This window comes from Lampetra planeri, chromosome 42, assembly GCF_965212315.1.
Source record: "Lampetra planeri chromosome 42, kcLamPlan1.2.h2, whole genome shotgun sequence".
Taxonomy (NCBI): domain Eukaryota; kingdom Metazoa; phylum Chordata; class Hyperoartia; order Petromyzontiformes; family Petromyzontidae; genus Lampetra; species Lampetra planeri.
In genome coordinates, this window is record NC_136148.1 from 4,104,155 (window position 1) to 4,124,587 (window position 20,433).

The window sequence follows — 20,433 nt, forward strand, 5'->3', positions numbered from 1 at the left end:
CCCCACACGATATTAATACGCGAGCGTTATTTTTTTTATTGTTTCACGTCATCGTTTCCCGCCCTTTAAACCTAATTGGCGGGAACGTCACGTTGCATTTGCTAGTCTCGATAGGCGCCATCGGCTGCTATCCTCGCCATCCCATTGGCCAGGGTGCGCTTAAGCGCGCTGCGAAATCAAATCACTGGCACGTGTTTATTTTCCAGTCACCCGCGCCAAGTGCGGCGCTTAGCAAAAGTTGTTACCTTTGGCAAAGATATCAACTTTAAAACTCGCACTTTTGTATCGCCAAGGTGTACAAGGTTGGCGAGGGAGAAGGAGGAGAGGTGGGAAAGATGACGTTGCCTCCCGAGAAGGTGTCGGAGCTGAGGCAAATCATCTACGATCAGCTAAATCGCGTGAGTTTTTGATCGCTTCTTTGAATAACCACAAACAAATTGGACGAATTTGATTAACGGATCGATAGGGAGTGTAAAGTGAGCGGTTCTGTTGCGCGAGTAATGATTTTTAATTAAAAAGGTTGCCAATAAGACGTTTTTTTAGTGCGGATAATCATGAGTTGTCGCGGTTAATAAGGTGCTGCGTTTCTTAATCTTAGGTTCTTTCGGTAAAGTCACGTAGGTAAATAAAATAATATATTTTACCTTTTTAAAATAAAATGATAATATTTAGATTTTTTGTTACCTTTTTTTAATAAAAAAAGACAATTTTTTTTTCCTTTTTTTATAATAAAGTAATACTATTTTTGGTTATTATTTTACCTTTTTAACTAATAAAATCATACACTTTTTATTATTTTACCTTTTTTAAATAATACTATTTCTTACCGCGACGTGATATATTCATTGCATCAATTCGTGTGCAATTTGTAAGGGCGCGGGACACAGACTTATTTCATTTTAAGGTGATAATCCCTTATTCAACACGACGTCCTTTTTACTCTGATGTCTCAACAGCGTGACGGAGATCACGTGACGTGACGGTTCTGCCTTTGTAGTGAGGGCTGTGAGTTGACGCCGAGGAGGGGGGGAGGAGGCGCCTCGCCCCCCCATGTGGAGTGACGTCACCTGCTCATGATTATTAATGAGGGGGGCTGGTCGACGTGGAGTGACGTCACGAGCGTTGCACACAGACATTCTTGGCTCATTATAGTAGCTAATCATGGGGGGGGTGTCCATTTGGAGGACGTCACCTGCTTATGATTATTATTGAGGGGGGCTGGTCAATGTGGGTGATTATAGTAGGTATTATGACAACGACAACGAGGGTGACAATATCCGCGTCATGCCGGTTTACCAGTACGTACCTATTTCTATCAAAAAAGAATAGGTTTTACCCTTTCTGGCAATAAAACAGGTGTTAAGATTTTCAAAGACCAAGTAGAAACCTTTTGCAAGAAATCATGTCTGCATTAACTACAAGTATGAAAAAATAATAAACCTATTCTTGTTTCATATTTTGATAGGTACCATTTTGTAGCTGCTCATCCCAAGCTACAAATGCTGTACTAGTGCATTGTCTTTGTACTGTTCATCTTTTGGCATTCTCTGGTCTGGCACTGGTGAGACTAGTCTAGTTTAGGCCAATCAGTTTCAAAGACAATGCATGTATGGTTGCATGTTCACCACAAGCATGTGTCGTTAATGCAGCAACTTGATTCCTTGCAAAAGGTTTCTATTTGGTGTTTGAACATCTTAACACTTGTTTTTATTGCCAGAAAGGGTAAAACCTATTCTGATTTTTTTCATACTTTGATACTTGCAAAATCTCGATTTAAAGCTTTCGTGACTGCAGGGATTCATCTTCTTGGTTCTTTCGGTAAAGTCACGTAGAATTAAAGTGAGAATTATTTTATTATGTTTTATTTTTATTATTTTATTAATTCCCTTCTACTTGACTTTACCGAAAGAACCAAGAAGACTTGCAAAATCGTCAAATTTTGTACTTCTTTCTGATAATAAAAATAACAATTACAACGATGATGACGGCGCTCTGCACCGGGCATTCAGATGGACATCCAGAGCACGGTGCGCGCTGTGTTGGCGGATTCCCTCCGAGGCGAGGGCGGTGAGGGCGGGCGCAAGCAGGCTCCTGTTTCGGAGCAAGACCTCTTGCAGGCACTGCACCAGCGTGGAGTGGTCGACCAAGTGATGGAGCAGCTCACCTTCCGCCACGTGAGAACCCGCATACTTCATTCACCCCGTCCCTCTCAAAGCCTCTCTTTTTGTACGAATGTATGTATGTATGTTGAACTTATTTAGCATTGTACGTAGCAAACCGTGCTCATCGGAGGTGCGGGGGAAGGACAACAAACTCATTGTCGTGATGATTTTCCACGTCGCCCACACTCCTTGTCCACATTGCCCATGCCCTCTCTCTCCCCCACTCCCTTCCTCCCCACGTTTCCCCGCTCATGTGAGCTTCGAACACACCCTCCCACCTTCACCAACCCGTAGACCTACCCGGGGAAGTATGGTCAAATAACCCCCGTGACTGACGTGGCATGAGGAAGCCTTCATCCCTCAGTGTATTAACAAATGACTGTAAATTAAGTGAATACAACAATTAATTAAATCACTTAAGTTATTTTGACATTTTATTAAGTAGCACTGATGAAGGTTTTTTTGACCGTTCAATATCACCGAATACTGTTTAGGTTTGGAGTGCGATCCCTGCTTAACTTTTCCAACCACTGTCTTCCACACAGGGGGATTGGAATGGCGATAGTGGAGGAGATGGTGTAAGAGATGGCAGAGGTGATTCATCTCCACCCAAGCCGGCGACACATGTGGTGGACACAGACCCAGCGCAGCTGCGGAAGAGTGAGTTGCACAATCGTCCCTCTAATCTCATTCCTGCTCTCCATGCCCGCTTTTCTGACTCCTTATCCCTCCTTATTTGGGATGCGGAACTACTTCACTCGACTGTTTATCTGCAGAAAGCTAAATGAAAGTCAGATAAAATATTAAAGTGAGGAATTATCTTGTCTATCAGAGAATAGGCACTTTTAAATTAATCCGCCTCTTTTTAAGGTCTCGGATACACAATGTGTTTTAGGGACACATGGAGACAAATGAGAGCACAAGGCGACATGTGGCGATACAGTGAGACTCAAGGAGACTTGGAGATAAATTGATGCACATGAAGGCAAATTAGTGCACAAGGGGTCAAGTGAAGATTCCCGGAAATGTATAGGTACACATGGGAACAGATGGAGACACACTGTGACAGGTTTGAACTAATGGAGACAAGCGAAGGCAAATGTTTACATAAGGAGATACAGATTCACGCGGGGGCATGTGTGTAAAAATAACGACACATTGACAAAGGGTGGTAAAAAATAAACGAAACCCCTACCCATATATGCCCTTCCACCCTTCCATCTTCCTTCAAACCCAGCAAACATCGACCCTGGCCGTAGGTACCTGCACTTGCGGGTGCTGGGTGGTCGCGCGTTCCTGGAACACCTGCACATGGGACCGTCGCCTCCTGCCTCTCCACCTGCCGGCACCCCGGGGCGACCAGGCCCCACGCTCACACTGCACCTCAACTTCCGCTCGCAGCGCTTCCGATCGAAGCCCGCTGCGTGCGCTTGCGAGCCGGACCTCCGCGACAGCTTCCTGCTGGAGCTGCACGACGGATCGCGTGGTGAGTGTTTTCTTCCCGGTCACTCGTTCATTCATCGGTTATTGCCGTGGCCTCATCGGTGATGTAGGGGCTTTTATAATGTCGCTTTGAATAACTTTGGCGAAAGTGTTTTAACTTGCCCGAGTCCCTTTTTTTAGATATTTATATTGGTACTTGATGTTAATATTCGTGTGGCTGGGCCATTTTTGTAAATGGGTTTCAAAAATCAATTTTCTTCCTCTTTAAAAAGGAGTCGTGAGACTCGGTGAGACATTCCTGGAAGGTTCCCTGCTCAGACACATTGGATGGTATCTACCTTCTTTGGTGGCCCTAAACCAGTGATGGAAATTCCACATTACTATGGCAGGGATCAGTCTATGATTCACATCCCCCTTTCTTCATACCCAGTTTAGATATTTTATAGTGAGCAGGGATGTTTGAAAATTCTGTGGTGCAGTTGATTCAGTTCATGCTAGTTTCAATCAATATATTTTTAGAAAATATGGCAATCATAATTCTAATAAATCTACTTATTTTTTCCTCCTCGGAAGGAAAAACCCCAATGATCATGGCTGAGCTATGTTGGTTAGGTTTTCTCATAATTTGCTGAAAGTGTTGCTTTCAATAATGTAGCCTTTAAGCCAGTGCTAAGGGGGACCTCATAGTGTAGAGGTAAGCCCTCTCCGTATATGAGCTCCCAGAGTCATGAAGACAGTCGTAAACATCGATGGCTGTGATGTAATCATTAGTCTTAATGAGGACGTAACTAAGTTCTTTACTCCAGTGACCCGGGTGCTGCTGCGGGGTCCACTTTCTGCCCTGCTTCCTACCCACCCCCTCTCCCCCCCCTACTGCCGAGGCCTACTATACACTACACTATACACTACACTATACACTACACTATACACTACTATACACTACACTATACACTACACTATACACTACACTATATAACCTCGTGCCACGGCAGATCTCTCGCCTACTTCAGCAGTTTTTTCTTGCTGTGGTTGTCCCACCTGATGACGATTGCTTGTGTTGCGATCGAAACGTCGTGACCTATTATTTTCTACCTACGTGGCTTTACCGAAAGAACTCTGATGGTGCATTGTCTTTGAGTTGTGTGCCTTTTGGCGTCATCTGGTCCAACACCATGTGAGACTGGGCTCTAAGAAATGCTGTCTTGGGTGTGGACCAATCAACTTCAAGGACAGTGCATACATTATCAGAGTTATGTTTTTTGTTTGCATTATGACTGCAGATATTGTGGTCTATGCAAACATGACTCCTTGTAAAAAAAGGTGTCTGTTTTGTTGCCAGATAGAAGGGTAAAAAAACAATTATCATATTTTTTACTGGCAAATGAGGTTCCAATGGTGCACGCAAGGCATTATGGGAGACGTTCGTGCTGCTGCTGTAGGTGAGGACATCTTTGCGTGTCATCATTTTTACCGTATAGGAGAGGGCGGCAAGATGGCCGACACAACTGCGCTACTGGGCATGAGCGACCCTGTGCATCTGGTGCTGGTGAAGACTGACGATGTCTCCATGGAGACGACCCTGGTGACCTCGCACCGCTTGGAGTGGCGGCATGTGCTGACCTGTCCCACGGCATGCTGGGACACAGCCGTTGAACTGCAGGGAGTGGGTATGGCTTTATAACACTGAAACTATTACCACCGTTACTCATTATCATCGTCGTTGTTATCATCATCACAACAATGCTGGAATTGAGTAACAGTTACCTACGTTACTACTCGTCGTACGATGGTTGAATGATTGCGATGAAGAATAGTAAGGTAACATTTAACTATGTTACTATTCATCATAACGATGCTTTGTCTTTGTGTGAACACGCTTGCGACTTGCAGGGTCTGAGTCACGGGTGGCGGTGGGGGTTCTGCACCTGCGCTTGGAGCTGCACCCGCGTCTCGTTCACACGATCACACCCGACGTGCTCAACACGCAGGTCAGGTTCAGATGTGATCTCCCAACCGCCCTCAAAGCCAACCCTGTAATAGCAATGCCTCCAATCGCCCCTGCACTGTCTACTCACTGGAGACCCTCTGCACTCAGCATCATCATCCATTACACTGGTCAACACACTTTTTCTGGCATAAGGTATTCCAACGGGTTTAAGGTAATTTTGGGGTGCTCATTCCAAATCTGGCATCAGTTTTTGTCTATCACATCAGGTTTTTGAGATATCAAATATTGCATTTTCAATAAAAACTGCAGAAGAAAAATATTAAATAAATGTGGATATCTACATAAAATATTATTATAAACACACTATCCAAAAAATACAGCACCGTATTTTAACACTAAAGCAGTCACTGACTCGCAACAACTTGCAATCATAAGTGACAGAGTTCATTTCGGGTAAAATCAATGAAAATGGGGTATGCCGATAGCATAAAAATGAGATGTGATAGAGCAAATCTGAGATCAGATTTGGAATCAGGACCCTGAAATTAGTCTAAAACAGCTGCAAAAGTCCAGGCCAGAAAAAAAAGTGTTTTTGTTGTTGACCAGTGTTATCTGATCGCGGCTGAATGAACGCCTTCCCAAGCTATTGCCATCCCTCCTCGGGTTTGCGATGGAACAATGCATCGTGCTCTTGTGCAGGAGCCAGTTTCATCGTTCCGTGTCCACGGTCGATGCCCTCGTGGGGGTGTTCCATCCTTTGGTTACCACTCTCTTGTTGATCTCTACCTCCCTTCTCGTGGTGTGTCCTGCGCAGTTAGATATTCTTGAGAGTCAATGTGACGTTTCAAACTGTCTCTCGGTATAACTCCAAGCACGCACCTATCCACTCCAATGCTTCTTTTGAACGCTTTTCAGATTTAATTAGATTTTCTTTTTTCAGCGTCCACGCTTCTGATGTCTTACTCGGCAGTGTGCACGACCAGCTGTGATGTACTCTTTGGTTCTTTCGGTAAAGTCACGTATAAAGATAAAATAATAAATTAAATACTAGCATACGACGTTTCGATTGCAACACAAGCAATCATCATCAGGTATAAATGAAATAGAAACACAAATCTAGTATACTTATAAATGTAATGTAATACAATAGAGAGTCGGATAACATAACAGTCAACACCCTACCTGGTTGATTACGTTCTTCCTGAGAATGCTAAATTTGAGAGATAGATAAAACACAGAACCAGAGACATATAGACAGACATATAAGCAGACAGATATCACAGTGATACATAGAGAGAGAACTGACATAGGCACACAGAGCTGTGATGTGCATTCTCAACTCAAAGCTAGAACAAAAATGCATATGAATAACGATAGTGCAAATTACAGCCTTGGGTATGACATTACATGATAGCTCTATAATACTAGCATGGAGTTTGGTGTTGCCAGCTGGAGAGGGGAGAGCGGAACGACTCAGCCTTAAATTAGTACTTGGTGCAGTGCATAAACAGAGGCAAAATGTCGCTGGGCATGGTGCTAACAACACCACCCCCTCACGCGCCTTGCTTGCTGCTCACGAACAGTCCGACTATTCGGAGGGAGTCTTTCCTCTGTGTGCATCTGTCTGGCCTTGCGTCGTCGCAGCTGGGATTGGAGCGCCAGCGAGCGGCGGAGAAGGAACGTCTCTTTCTCGTCTACGCCAAGCAGTGGTGGCGGGAGTACCTGCAGATTCGACCTGAACATAACAGCCGTCTCGTCAAGATCTTTGCTCAGGTGAGGGGGTGCTGGTGGAGTTAACGATTATTTGGAATTTATCAGTATCTTTTAATCCAGGCATGGTGGCACATGCCTGTAATCCAGTACTTATCTAGGCAAGGGTGAGCATATCACATATCTTTGAAACTTCAGTCAAGGACCTCTTTTAATTTGAATCATCGCTGTCTGCATCACATGGGTTGTGTTTACCAATCATTAGACACGTGTAGTGTGTAATTAACATTTTTTTTACGAAGAAGACTGGTAAATGTAGAAAACTGTGGTCAACTGGGAGGACCGGAGTTTTGAGAAAACCCCAAATTAAGTGGCATTCATGCTGCTTTTGCCCACACTTCCAATTAGCACAGTTGGCTACGTACAGTGCGAAAGAAGTTCAACATGCATACAAAACACACTCAACCTTATTTCTCTCTTTTTGTCCACCCTCATGCCTCTCTCCCACCACTCCACCATCTCCAGGATGAAAACGGTACAAACCGGCCGGTGTGCGCGTACGTGCGTCTCCTGCGAGCGGGACGGCTGCTGGACTCGCCGCGGCAGGCCGCCCGCTTTGTCAGCCTCCTGGGCTACGAGCGAGCTCAGGCGGTGGGCGGCGGCGCCCGCCACGAGATGTGGAGCAGCACTTTCGCCTTCCTGTGCCGGGCAAAGGTGGTGCCAGCGGCTCTCACTCAACCCGCAGACAGATTGACCGACGGGTGGACGGACGGATAGACTGACGGGCATAAAGATGGATGGACAGACACTCGGCAACACCTTGACCTTCCTGTGCCCGGGAAAGGTGGTGCAGCGGTTGTCACTCGCTCAACTGGCAGGCAAATTGACAGATTGACAGAAGCCCCATGGTAGCGAGAGATGTTACCTCCCTTGCCTGGTATGCAGGAGGTCGTGGGTTCGATCCCGACCCTGACACCTGTATATTTGGAGTTTGCGGTGTGTCTCTCTCATCATCATGACGGTGGCTAGGAGATGTTAACTATCTCGCCTGGTATGCAGGAAGTCGTGGGTTCGAACCCGACTCTGACGCCTACAGTTTATTTCGAGTTTGCAGTGTCTCTCCCCGTGGCCGCGTGGATTTTTCTCAGACGGATGGATGGAAGGAAAGATGGATGGACGGCAGAAACACTGACCACACCCTCTCATGAACCACACTGTGTGGGGGAGGCACTCATCCAGCAGTGGGTTGACAAACGTGTTGGGCTAACGTTCTGCGCAATGACACAGTCACCCTCTTCTCCACAGGGCGACTGTGAGGACCACGCGAACCTCCTGTGCAGCCTCCTGCTGGGCTTTGGTCTCGACGCGTTCGTGTGCGTGGGCACCAAGGCGAAGGGGGAGCCGCACGCCTGGGTGGCCACCCGCTCAACCGATGGCACCACCACCTTCTGGGAGAGCCTCACCGGCCACAGGTCTCTCATTCGTTCTCCCCGTTACTGCACGGGGGTCACGCTGCTCCAGTCGCGCATTCACTGCGTGCGATTACTTTTAAGATCCAAGCGTTGCACGTCATTTATAAACTTCCATGAAGACCCAGATGATCAATAGACTTATATTGAGACCCACAGATGCACATACACTTACATGATCCAATGACTTGCATACGGACTCATACACTTATTTAGAGACCCATAGACTTCCATCTTTCTCAAAGTCACAAGTGCCATTATTGTGTGTGTGTATATTGTCGTGCCACGTACGGTAAATCCTCACTTAACGCACTTTTACACGACATGTTTTCGCTGTCACGCAGTCGGGAACACTTTCCGCACAACGCGGAATGCGCCGGTTATAATGTAGAACACGCACCCGTTATAGCGCGCTGTCTTGAGTGGTCAACGACGAATTACTTTCTAGTTCTCGATATTGTAAAACAGTGTGATATTGTAAAATTGTGTAGCTTATTTAAAATATCTGAGTAGTACCTTGGCAACAGGCATGATACAAATGTGATTTATTACTATAAAAAAAATATGAAGTTAGATTTAAGAGATGCCTATGACCAACTCACCCTTTTGAGCAGCAAGGTGGCGCAGTGGTAACGCTTGCGCGTCACGCCAAAGGGGTTGTGGGTTCGATTTCCTACTCGGACCACTTTCTGATGGTAGTTTGTATATTCTCCCCCTGTTCTGCAAGGGTTTCCTCTGGGTTCTCTGATTATCTCCCATCGCTAAAAAACACACACACACATACTCTTAGTTCTTTCGGTAAAGTCACGTAGGTAAAAAATGTAATTAAAATTAATAAAAACAATAAAATATCTGTATACAGATATTTTGCTGTGACAGTTTTACCTGAAGACGGAAGCTTGTGTTGCCTCCGAAACGTCGTGATTTTATTGTTTTTATTAATTTTAATTTCATTTTTTACCTACGTGACTTTACCGAAAGAACTAAGAGTATGAATCCTTGCAGTCACGAAAGCTTCAAATCTAGAATAAACACACACATACAATGTAACTTGAAAAAAATACCTGGAAATTTATAGATTTAAATTAATACATAGCAACATCGCCCCCTACCTTGAAAACGTGGCAGGACCCTCTTGATGAAAAGTATTGACAATCAGGCTTTCCTGGGTAAACACGCATAATAATCTGTGCCCCAAATCTAGTGATCTCAAATGCTAAGCATGTTTAAGCCTAGTAGGTACTTGAATGGGTGACCACTAGGACTTACCAGGTATTGTCAAGATAAATGTAGGCTTGGGAGGTGGGTACTCTGGTTTATTTGCACATAAAGCAAAACTCTTTATTTCAAAAGGAAATGATCATATCCTTAACACATGGTCCTGCTGAAAGAGAGCCATGAAACTCAATGAGGCTTTCCTAGATAAATAAATCCCATTATTAGTATTACTCCAGTTTCCTCTAACATGCAAAATTACTCATTAAGGAATTGGCCGAACATCACCAGTGCAGTCATGAGACTCGGCGAGCCTTTCCTGTGTAAATAATGGACTAATGTTGTCATAATATTAATTCCACAAAGACCGCTCGCAAGGTTGTACGTGTGCTGCTGCACCAATGATACAGTGCAGTGTATGTCACAGAGACTAAACAAATGACGACCGGGAAATTCAACACCGTTTAAAGAAAACGTTCGTCTGACTGAAGGTTTGCCAAGCAAGGATTCGCGAGCCAAAACGCTGCGCAACAATGCGTGTGCAAAAATGCTGCTTACGTAAGTTGGCCTCGATAACGATAATAACAATTACTTATTTTCCCCAGGAAAGCCACAAACAGCCCGAATATTCCTTTTTTCCAGGAGGGTCCTGCTACACTTAGAATGTTTGGCCAACACAAATTACTTTTGTATGGTTTTTAACTATGGGAGGAAACCAGAGAACCCGGAGGAAGCAACAGTTGAAGAGCGTACAAACTCCACACAGAAAAGGGTGCCCAAGTCGGGAATCGAACCCAGGCACTTATTGCTGCGAGGCACGAGTGTTAGCATTGTGCCACCCTATCGCCTACAGGCGTCTGCTTCCGGTGTCATTTTCATTCCAGTCTTGGGCTTCTGAAAAAGAGGCAGGAAATTGGGTGGAATAATAACTCTATTTGTTATGAATATATAAATTTTTTCTCACGTGGAAAATTCGTACGAAATGCTATTGTGTGCCGAAGTGACGAATCGGGGATAGGAAAGTTATAACATAAACAGACAAGGGTCTGTTTTGCAGAGTCAAAACAAAATAAATTGACATTTCGAGGCCCACCAGCCTATGGGCCTTTTGGACCAATATTTCTTTTACCAGCAGTGTTTGTTTAAGCAAGGGTACTTTGGACCAGTTTCAGCATGAAATACAATGGATTTGTATGGAGATGGAATTGAGGAGTCTCTCTCCCTCCTGTGTCGATTGGACTCCCCAAGTCTATGACTCTCCATGGGTCTTTGTGAGCCTACACCAGGGGTCGGCAACCAAAATAACAAGAAACAGTCATATTTTTTCAAAGTTTGTCAAAAAAACGCAATATTTCAATGGCCGCAATGTATGTGAATAACGTCACAAAGCAGTCCTTGAAGAGCCCCATGCAGCTCCAGAGCCGCGGGTTGCCAACCCCTGGCCCACATCCTTCAATACAATGTGGGATTATATATCTTCTAAATGTGTTCACAGCTCAAGATGCTGTACAGTGTCAATATTTATTTTTATGAGAGAGAATAAGTCATAGGCAAATAAAATAAGATCTCGATCCTGGACTTGAACAGGGGGCAGAGTCGACAGCACGGATGGAAGGGGGGGGGAAGGGAGTTCCATACTACGGAAGCAACAGCCTGCAACATAGCAGTCTCTTGTCTGCTGCTAGAAATCATTGTTTCAAAAGGCTCTCTACTAGGCTACCAGATCAAATGTTATTTGAATAGATTATTTTCCATACCCTTGCATTATTTCCTAAAATGCGGCAAATGTGCATAAAAAAAATGGCACGAAAGCAAATGACCACAATGGAAAGAGCGTTGCCTAGGACAGCACAGTGTGCCTATGGGCCGGTTCAAAAGGTCATGATGTGGTTATTAATGCTACAGCAACAGCAGCAACTGGATTACCAGCTGCACACAATCATCGCGAAAGCAATTTCCCCAGGTACACAGAGGACAAAACAGCGAAATAACAGCACCTGAATTCAGTTCTGGACCCTTTCACTTTACCACTTGCGAGGTTGTTGTTGTTGTCGTCGTTGCAAAATCGTGGCTCTGAGCATTGTTCAGATATTATGGGAGTGGAAGAAGAGGAGAAACGGTGGTTGTTTTATTTGTTATATATAACGTAGAACATGTCCGTGTTGGAGATTTAGAGGTTAGTGTGTTCTCTCTCGTGCTTTGTGCGTGAAAATTAGGTGATCTAAATTTCTTTTTTTCAAAGAAAATACCTTAAAATCCATAATAGAGCTTTTTTGGATTAGATCACGTACATTTAAATGTGTCGTTAAACCCGCCACCGCAATACACAGCCAATTAGTAAATTTTCTCACATAAACAAAAATGACAATTCGTTACTAGTTCAGCACACCGGTGTGTTGGCGAAACGTCGTACCCAAAAACTTCTAATGGATCATATTAGTCACAAAAGCCTAACCTTCAAATATATATAGCTCTTGTAAAAACACACGTAACTTCTTGGTACATTGCATTCCCAGCATGCCAAAGGAACGTCTTCAACAATTGTATATCACCTGCTTTTACACATGGTTCAGAAACATAAGACATTGACAATGAAAAATCGAACAAAAGATTCAAAGTGCACAAAGAAGCATGGAGGGTGCATCCTTGCAGTTGCACAGAAAAAGAGAACGCGTGCATTTATGAGAAATCTTATTGACTGCTGAACAAAATAAGTGGGCTGAGGGAGGACATGTCACACGCCAATGGCATCCAAAAGACGGAACGCCCGAGAGAATGTCTACTGAGGAGATGGAACAATTCGCTTTCGCGAACAATATCCATAATAGAGGTTTTTTTTGGGTTAGAACGCGTAAATATATAAATGCGTCATTAAACCCGCCACCACCCGACACAGCCAATTAGTAAGGTTTGTCACGTAAACAGAACATGCCAATTCGTTACTAGTACAACACACCGGTGTGTTGGAGAGCAAAGCCACAACATTAACAATCTGAGTACGACGTTTCGCCAGTAATTACAACTAGCTTCAGCAGGCGACAGCCAAACTTAAATCTCGTGTGCGCAATCACGATGAAAGCCTCCCGTGCCGTTTTCGGTGATAAGGTTTGTTTTACCAGATTTCATCATGCCGCTCAGTGCATTTTTAGTGCAGGATAGGCTCAGGATCAGTTCGGATATCACTCGCCACTGATGTTAGTCTCAGCTTGGAATGAAATTCAGGTCGATGGGTTTAGTACAAAGCAGTGATAATAATGAACAATATTAATATTCACTCGGCCTAGTCACATCTCCGATACTAAACAGGGCTGAGCCTGGATAGTCTTATGCTCCTCGCATCTATGAGCCTGCGCTGACTAGCTGGGCAAAGTATGGTGAAGAGAAAAAAAACTCCCAAAACCTACACGACAGGGAGGCCCTTATCCAGCAATGAACAATTAACCCTGACTCACGCGGTGTAGAGGATGCCCTCATCCTGCAGTGGATTGACAAATCGTCTTTAAACATACACTCTTCCAGATTTGAAGCTTTCGTGACTGCAAGGATTCATACTCTTAGTTCTTTCGGTAAAGTCACGTAGGTAAAAAATTGAAATTAAAATTAATAAAAAATAAAAAAAATAAAATCACGACGTTTCGGAGGCAACACAAGCTTCGGAAGCTTGTGTTGCCTCCGATTTTAATTTCATTTTTTTACCTACGTGACTTTACCGAAAGAACTAAGAGTATATACACTCATCCGGCATACCCCAAATTCCAGCTTTCCCACTTTTGGCTTCGGGAGGTTTTACTGTCACGACGACAAACACCTTAACAATCACTCTTTGGTTCTTTCGGTAAAGTCACGTATTAAGAGAAAATAATAAATTAAATACTAGCATTCGACGTTTCGATTGCAACACAAGCAATCATCATCGGGTATAAATGAAATAGAAACACAAATTTAGTATACTTAGAAATGTAATGTAATACAACAGAGAGTCGGATAACATAACAGTCAACACCCTACCTGGTTGATTACGTTCTTCCTGAGAATGCTACATTTGAGAGAGAGATAAAACACAACCAGAGACATATAGACAGACATATAAGTAGAGACAGATATCACAGAGATACATAGAGCGAGAGAGAGACGTGCATAGGCACACAGAGAAACCACGCCTCTGTCTCGAGGCCTTAAATAACAATCGCCGATGTAAATTTTGCAATCGACCTACCCAGGTACGCGCATCGCCCGATAAACCTCGACGACCCGCCACTCCCTCGCGCCCAGCAGCAGCAACAGCAACACCACCCGTACCGCACGCTGGGCTGCGCATACAACCACCGCGCCTTCTATGCCAACTGCGGACCGACGCACGCCGTCGACGCCACCCACCTGGATCTGGCGGACGGCACGCGCTGGAAGGCGATGAGCCGGGACGCCGTCGCATCCGTCACCGCCGCCGGGCCGGCGACGTCGGCGCTCCGCCCGCCATCCATCGACCCCGCCGACGCCGCCAGACGGGTGGAGATGGAGCTGAGGCTGCTGGTGGAGGATCACAGGAAGGTGTGTGCGAGCCCCCCTTTTGCGTGGAGGAAGTGTGGTCGTAAAAAAAAAAGGAACGGGAGAGTGAATGGGTGCAATGCGGAGGTGGGACTAGGGTTACGGTGAGGTTCATGTGGTAGGGATGGTGTTAGGGTCCGTTTGGTAAAGTTATTAAGGTGTTCGAGGTAGGTTAATGCTACATTCTGATTGGCCGGTGTGTTTAAGGGAAATTGTAGTGCTACGGTCTAGTTGGCTAGTTTATTATTGTAGGGACGGGCCCGGTGCGCTTAATAGGTAGACGGTGGTGTTAGGGTGTGACTCGCGTTTCAAGGACAACGTTGGGCCCGCCAAGCACACACTTGCTTCATCACGTGGTCCGACCAGGAGAAAATACAGTGAAAATAACCTTTTCTTATTGTGAACCACCCTTGTATGCGCACGGCGTTCGGCGAGCAGGACCTAGGCCTGCAGACGGCGTGGGACCCGGCGCTCGCGTACCTCCTCTCGCCGGCGCTCGCTGCCTACGAGTGCGAGCGGGCGGTCGGCGTCGCCCCGGGAAACGACGAGTTCCAGGATGCCGTGCGTCGGTTCGTGCCGGACGGGCACACCTTCAAGGGCTTCCCCATCCACCTGCTCTCCAGGAATGCTCGCCGCGCGCTTGCCACGGCGCTACGGTGAGTGCTGACGGGCGCACATACGCGCGCGCAGAGATGCGGTACAGATACGCACGCACGCACAATCATATATAAAGATCCCCAATATAGCTTACTGAGGCTGTTGGGGCAAGTGCTGTTAAGGGAGGAGAGGACCCACGAAGGCCAGTACGGCGCACGATGAAAGGGTGGCCAGCACCAGACCCAGCAGCCTTTGTCTCTCCAGTGGCGATGTTTACACACCGCACCAGGTACTCATTTGAGGCTGAGTCGACCTAGGGGAGGCCCAGGAGTGGTTCAGATAATCGTCACTGGTGTTGGCCGTGAGCGGGAATCCAACTCGGGTCGCCAGGTTCGTAGCGCAGCGCGCTAACCGCTACACTACCGCTCCCCACTAACCAATACACCACCGCTCCCACATACACACACACATGAATAGACATGTACAGACACGCGCGCACGTTAAGCGATGTTGGTGTGCACGCACAGAGAAACACACAGACACGTACGTGCATACACACCTACGTGCAAGTCTTGAAGACCGGTTGAGATGTCACTCACTGATGTTAGCCGTGGCCTGGTATCAAATTTGGGTAACCAGCTTTAAGGTGCCGTGGGGCAACTACTGCCGTGTCTCTCCCCACGCACACACATACGCACAGCAACACGCAGTGTTTATGATAATGGTGGAGTCTTTTTTTAAACACGTATGTGTTGGATGGTTATATATAACCACGAGACATGACCTTGAACTTAAAAAAAAAACATGTCATCAACACTGCCTTGTAACAGAAATGTACATCACAGCAGCACAGCATGTCAGGCAATGTGAGTGGTAAGCGTTTTCTTTTCGTGTCTCCCTTTGTGCGATACTCTTTCGCCAGCCTGATTGTAGATGGTTAAATCGCATAGTAGATTGTGTATTGAATTGTGTCCTGCTGCGTGCTGCAGTGGCTAGAATGGATATCTCGTAATCACAGAGTCTGTTGCAAATCTGATCAGGGGTCAAAATCGTCCCTGAAATCCTTTCAGCGTCAGTAGAATAAGTACCGCTTTGTGGGAAGTGGGGAGTGGTTGTCCTTGGGATTGACTTGTCTCCATCATAGCAATGTAGAATTTCTCTGCGAAACATTTGACAATCGCGCACCTCCACACAGTGTTGGTGTACGGTGCTTTTTCTGCAATATTTTGCTGTCTTTTCTTGGATTTTCTGTTTGCACATAGTCACTTTAAGATGTTTTCTTGTTCAGGTTTTAGTTTTTTGGTTTGTTGCAGTTGCACCCGATTCAAGAGCCGAATGGCTCACAGGGATACACCTAATAAATTAAACTTGAAAACTTGAAACACACCAGGCTGGGTGGCTCGCAAAGAGATGCATTAAGGGGTCTGTAAGATGCCAACCTGCAAGGCAAGCAATCAAAAACCTGGATCTCATCAGCGGAGTCAGGCTTCTCTAAACAAAAACACCGTCGAGGGCCCGATCCAACAGCGGCACGTTGCTCCTGCGTGCCGTAATTTCGCGTCGCCGCTCACCCCCGAACCCTCTGTCCCCCCCCAGCTCTCCGTTCTGCGACGAGATCGTGAGCTGCCGGGGAGACGAGGTGCGTCTGGCGGTGCGAGCCCGTGTCTTCGTCTACCCGGAGAACGCCTGCGCCGTCTGGATCATGTTCGCCTGCACTTACCGCTCCGTGCTTTGACACTCGCACGGTGCGGGCGGGGTGGGGGGGGTGCGGTGGGTGATGGGTGAGAGGGCGGAGTGGCGGAAGAGAGGGTTCAGTGGTGGGCAATGGGTTAGAGGGTGGATGGGTGGGATGAGAGGGAGGATGGTATGCAGTAGATGATCGCAAGCAGTTGTTCAACCTCAGTTGGAAGAATATCCAGGTGGCGTTTATATTTCGGTTCAACTGCAACAGTTGTTTGTTTTGTCCAAAATGTAAAAGGTCAACACAATTTGCTTTTATTTTGTAGACAAGTTTCAGCCAATCCCAAGGATGTATTTTTTTTGACTAATTATTAAATGTGGTAAAGCTGTGATACAGGGGTTATTGGACTGAATAAATCCCAGCCACAGCTGTCAGTGATAACCTCAACTGGTCCTGAGATCACCTTTTCACTAATACTCGCTGGCCACCGTGGTGACGTAAAAAGTTTCTAGTTGTTTTTGTTTAGTAATAGTGACTTGAGTCAAAATACTAAAAGCAAAACTAAAATAAAGTACAGCCATGAAGTGAAAATACATTTCAACAAACAACGATCAAATGAGAAATAAAAAATATTCCAAACATAAAATCTATTACATAAAAGTTCAATTATAAATTCCCAGCAGTGCAAATTGGCTCGGGCAGGATAATGAGAAGGAAAGAGGGGGGAGAGAAACGGGAGGTTTTACATATGGTAACAAGTATAATTTATAATGTGCTGCAATGTTCAAGAACTTGAAGGTACAGAAGCGGAGTACAAGGTCCTTCATATGCCAGCCTGAACGGGCGTTTGCTTGAGCGGGCGTGAGCCTGAGCCGGTGTCAGCCTTGAGCTGAGAGTGGGAGAACTCTCCCAGGTTGCTTTGTGACAAAAGGTGCACAAACAACAACAACAACGAGGTGGTGATCAGCGAAAGAAAAGATGTGAACAGAGGGGCAGCAGGTGACGGTTTGAATTTGATTCGGTAAATGAAGCCGAAGGTGCTACCTGCTCCACCGTGTACGATAGCAGGGAAGGGTCGCGTCAAGGAGATGGCCTATTGATGTCTGTGAGACCAGAGCAATTGAAGAGATGTCGCCCGCAAAGGATTAGGTTGCGATTTACACCGATGATAAAGTGTTCGAGGAGGTCGGAGAGCTCTGACAGTAGGAGATTAACGTTGCTCTCGGGCCGATGGCACAAGAAACAGATTTTTGTTTTTCTGACCAGGGTTAGACAGGCCGACAGAGAAGAGAACGATTGCAGTACCAGTATCTGAACTCCATCATCGTCTGATGATCTTGGCTAATGAGCGGACATGACCAAAGTCTTCTCAGGTGAGAAGTCCGTGATGGTGTCGCGAATTAGGACAGTGTATTTCTGAAGACGGAGCACGAGTTCTGCCAGTCCGGACTCCGGCCTAATAGGCCGGAGTTCGAATAATGTTTGCCTAGTAGGCCGGAGTTGGGACTGGTTACCGGGGTATCAGTTGCCATGGAGTCCCCCCTCATTCTTTGCGTAATTGTCAAGGCCCGCAGCCAAGGCAGCGTCGTCAGTGTCATCCCCACACGGCTTGTTCCGTAGCAGCTCCATGGTTATTACGATTTTAAATTGGTACGATTTTGGGACCGAAGAGCATTGTAATTGTAATCTATTACGCTTTCACGGTGACGAGTTTCCGTGTCCCACCCGTTTGTCGGAGGAGGAGGCACTGGGCCACTCTCGGTTCTCTGACCACACCGGAGTCAGGGATTGCGTACCTCTGCGCCTCTATGCTGACATAGGCCACCGACAGGGGCAAGACCACCTCAGCACCCGTACGCACGCAGGGAGGGTTGAAGGGGGCGCTCATAGACTGAACCTCTCCACCTGGGTTTCCATCCCAGCAGCCTAACCACGTGTTTCCCGTGCGAGAGAGAATTGGCAAAGTTCGGTGCGAGGTGGAAGTCCTTGGACCCCTTGGATAGTGCAAGGACTTTGCCGTACAGCAGAACGTGATATCAGTCAATACAAAATGCACTTGTCGTCTTAATATCTTTGTTTGCATTGTCTTCATATATATTATTGTGTTTTTATTTTCCTTTATAATTAAGATTTATCTTGTAAATGGCAATGAATATATATTTAGCAGTAAAATTATTTTGTTCAACAGATATATGTGGTGTTTGTGTTGAAATTCAAAAGCTAAATTCAGCCTCGTTGCTCAAGAGCAATTGGGTGACAACAGAACCACTGTTTGAAATTGCACTTTCCCGTGGAAGGGGCTATGTGTTGAACATTTAAAATAAAAACATACGCTTGTACAACCCCATCAGTCTGCTTCAAAGTCGTCCCCACACCGTACGAGTCGTGGGGTTTATTTTGCCATACTTCACCACACCGGTCAGTGCCAGTTAAAGGCAATGAGCGTAGAAGTGCAGTACAACACCGAATTGTGCTGTACTGCCCTCTGCTGCCTACCACATGGCTGCATTTGCTGAAGTATCAACTGTAAAGCATTAAAAACCTCGCTAATCCTTCAGTTAAGTCGTATCATCTCATTGGTGGTGCGGGCCTGCGATTCAACGCTTTGGAGGCGAGGGTTTGCGGATCGCGCATAGATTTGCTAGACCTCGCCCCTCTGCACAGTAGCCAGCAGATGGCAGTACGGCAGTGTTGGTGAAACCCGCTACGTGTGTACCTTGTGAGTGTTATCCCATGAACATCTTTGGTGGGTTTCCTCAGGGCACTCCAGTTTCCTCCCAACACGGAAGCCCAACCCCCCCCCCCCCTTCTTAAAATGAAATTGGCCAGGACCCTTTCTGAAAAAGTGGTACCGAGACCCGGTGAGGCTTTACCGGATAAACAAGTGACATTGTTTTGATTATAACAAACACACAACTCTGGCGGTACTCCGTTAATGAAACCCGTCAATCTTTTTGAATACCGCTCTACTTATAAGAAACAAGCTTATTTTGTTTAACATACCAGTGACCGCATAGCTGTACCTTCCAGGGTTACAGTATTCCCATCCTAGCCCCTCCCCAACCTCTTGCTAAAGACCCCAACCAATGTCCTTGCACTCCTCGGATCTCTTGCCACCCACGCAGTGTGCTTATCTTGCAGTCTGTCCCAGCAATCTCATCATCTCGGTCTCCTCTCAAACCCCTTTCCTCCGATCGTCCTCTGTTGCATTAGTATTTGTGTCTTCTGATGTCCCTAGGTAGGTGTACCGCCTAAATCCATTGCAGTTACAGTATTCTCACTTAATAAATTCCATTTCTGAATATCTTGGTTTTTTTATTCTCAAATAATGTCTTGTTTGGTCCCTTTGTTTCATTCAAAGTCGTCCATGTTCCATTGCTCTCTGGTACTCTTGTACATTTCTTATTCTTCAGCAAGGGGCCACGTTTTCTGATGTGGTAAAATGCGATCGTGCGTAACTTTAACTCCCTGCCGTGTTTTTTTTTGTTCAACTGCGGCGTGTGTGTTCCGTATCGCGTCCGACGTTTTTTTGCTCCAGCAGAAGCGCCCAGCACGTTGGGAGCAAAACAGAATCTGAATATTTATCCTGGAGGAATCCATTGAGCTATGAAGCTATTTTTCACAGGTGTACAGTCGGGGCAGATGAGAACTTTAAAACAACAA

General features: G+C 45.9%; 1 protein-coding gene across 1 annotated transcript; it reads left to right on the forward strand.

Annotated features, from left to right (window-relative positions):
• Positions 1 to 143: 143 nt before the first annotated feature.
• Positions 144 to 19,117, forward strand: CEP76 (centrosomal protein 76). Its single transcript, XM_078613787.1, has 12 exons — positions 144 to 398; positions 2,010 to 2,174; positions 2,708 to 2,822; positions 3,400 to 3,648; positions 5,084 to 5,272; positions 5,496 to 5,593; positions 7,198 to 7,326; positions 7,789 to 7,977; positions 8,569 to 8,735; positions 14,168 to 14,495; positions 14,931 to 15,148; positions 16,686 to 19,117. Exons 1-12 carry the CDS (start codon positions 336 to 338, stop codon positions 16,822 to 16,824), a joined length of 2,049 nt encoding a protein of 682 aa, XP_078469913.1. The 5' UTR covers positions 144 to 335; the 3' UTR covers positions 16,825 to 19,117.
• The last annotated feature ends 1,316 nt before the right edge of the window (positions 19,118 to 20,433 follow it).

Excerpts from the sequence above, each read along its gene's own strand:
- CEP76 (XM_078613787.1), top strand. The coding sequence starts at position 336 with ATGACGTTGCCTCCCGAGAAGGTGTCGGAGCTGAGGCAAATCATCTAC. Across the intron at positions 399-2,009 it reads TCTACGATCAGCTAAATCGC|ATGGACATCCAGAGCACGGT; the intron begins GTGAGTTTTTGA and ends CCGGGCATTCAG. Across the intron at positions 5,594-7,197 it reads CCGACGTGCTCAACACGCAG|CTGGGATTGGAGCGCCAGCG; the intron begins GTCAGGTTCAGA and ends GCGTCGTCGCAG.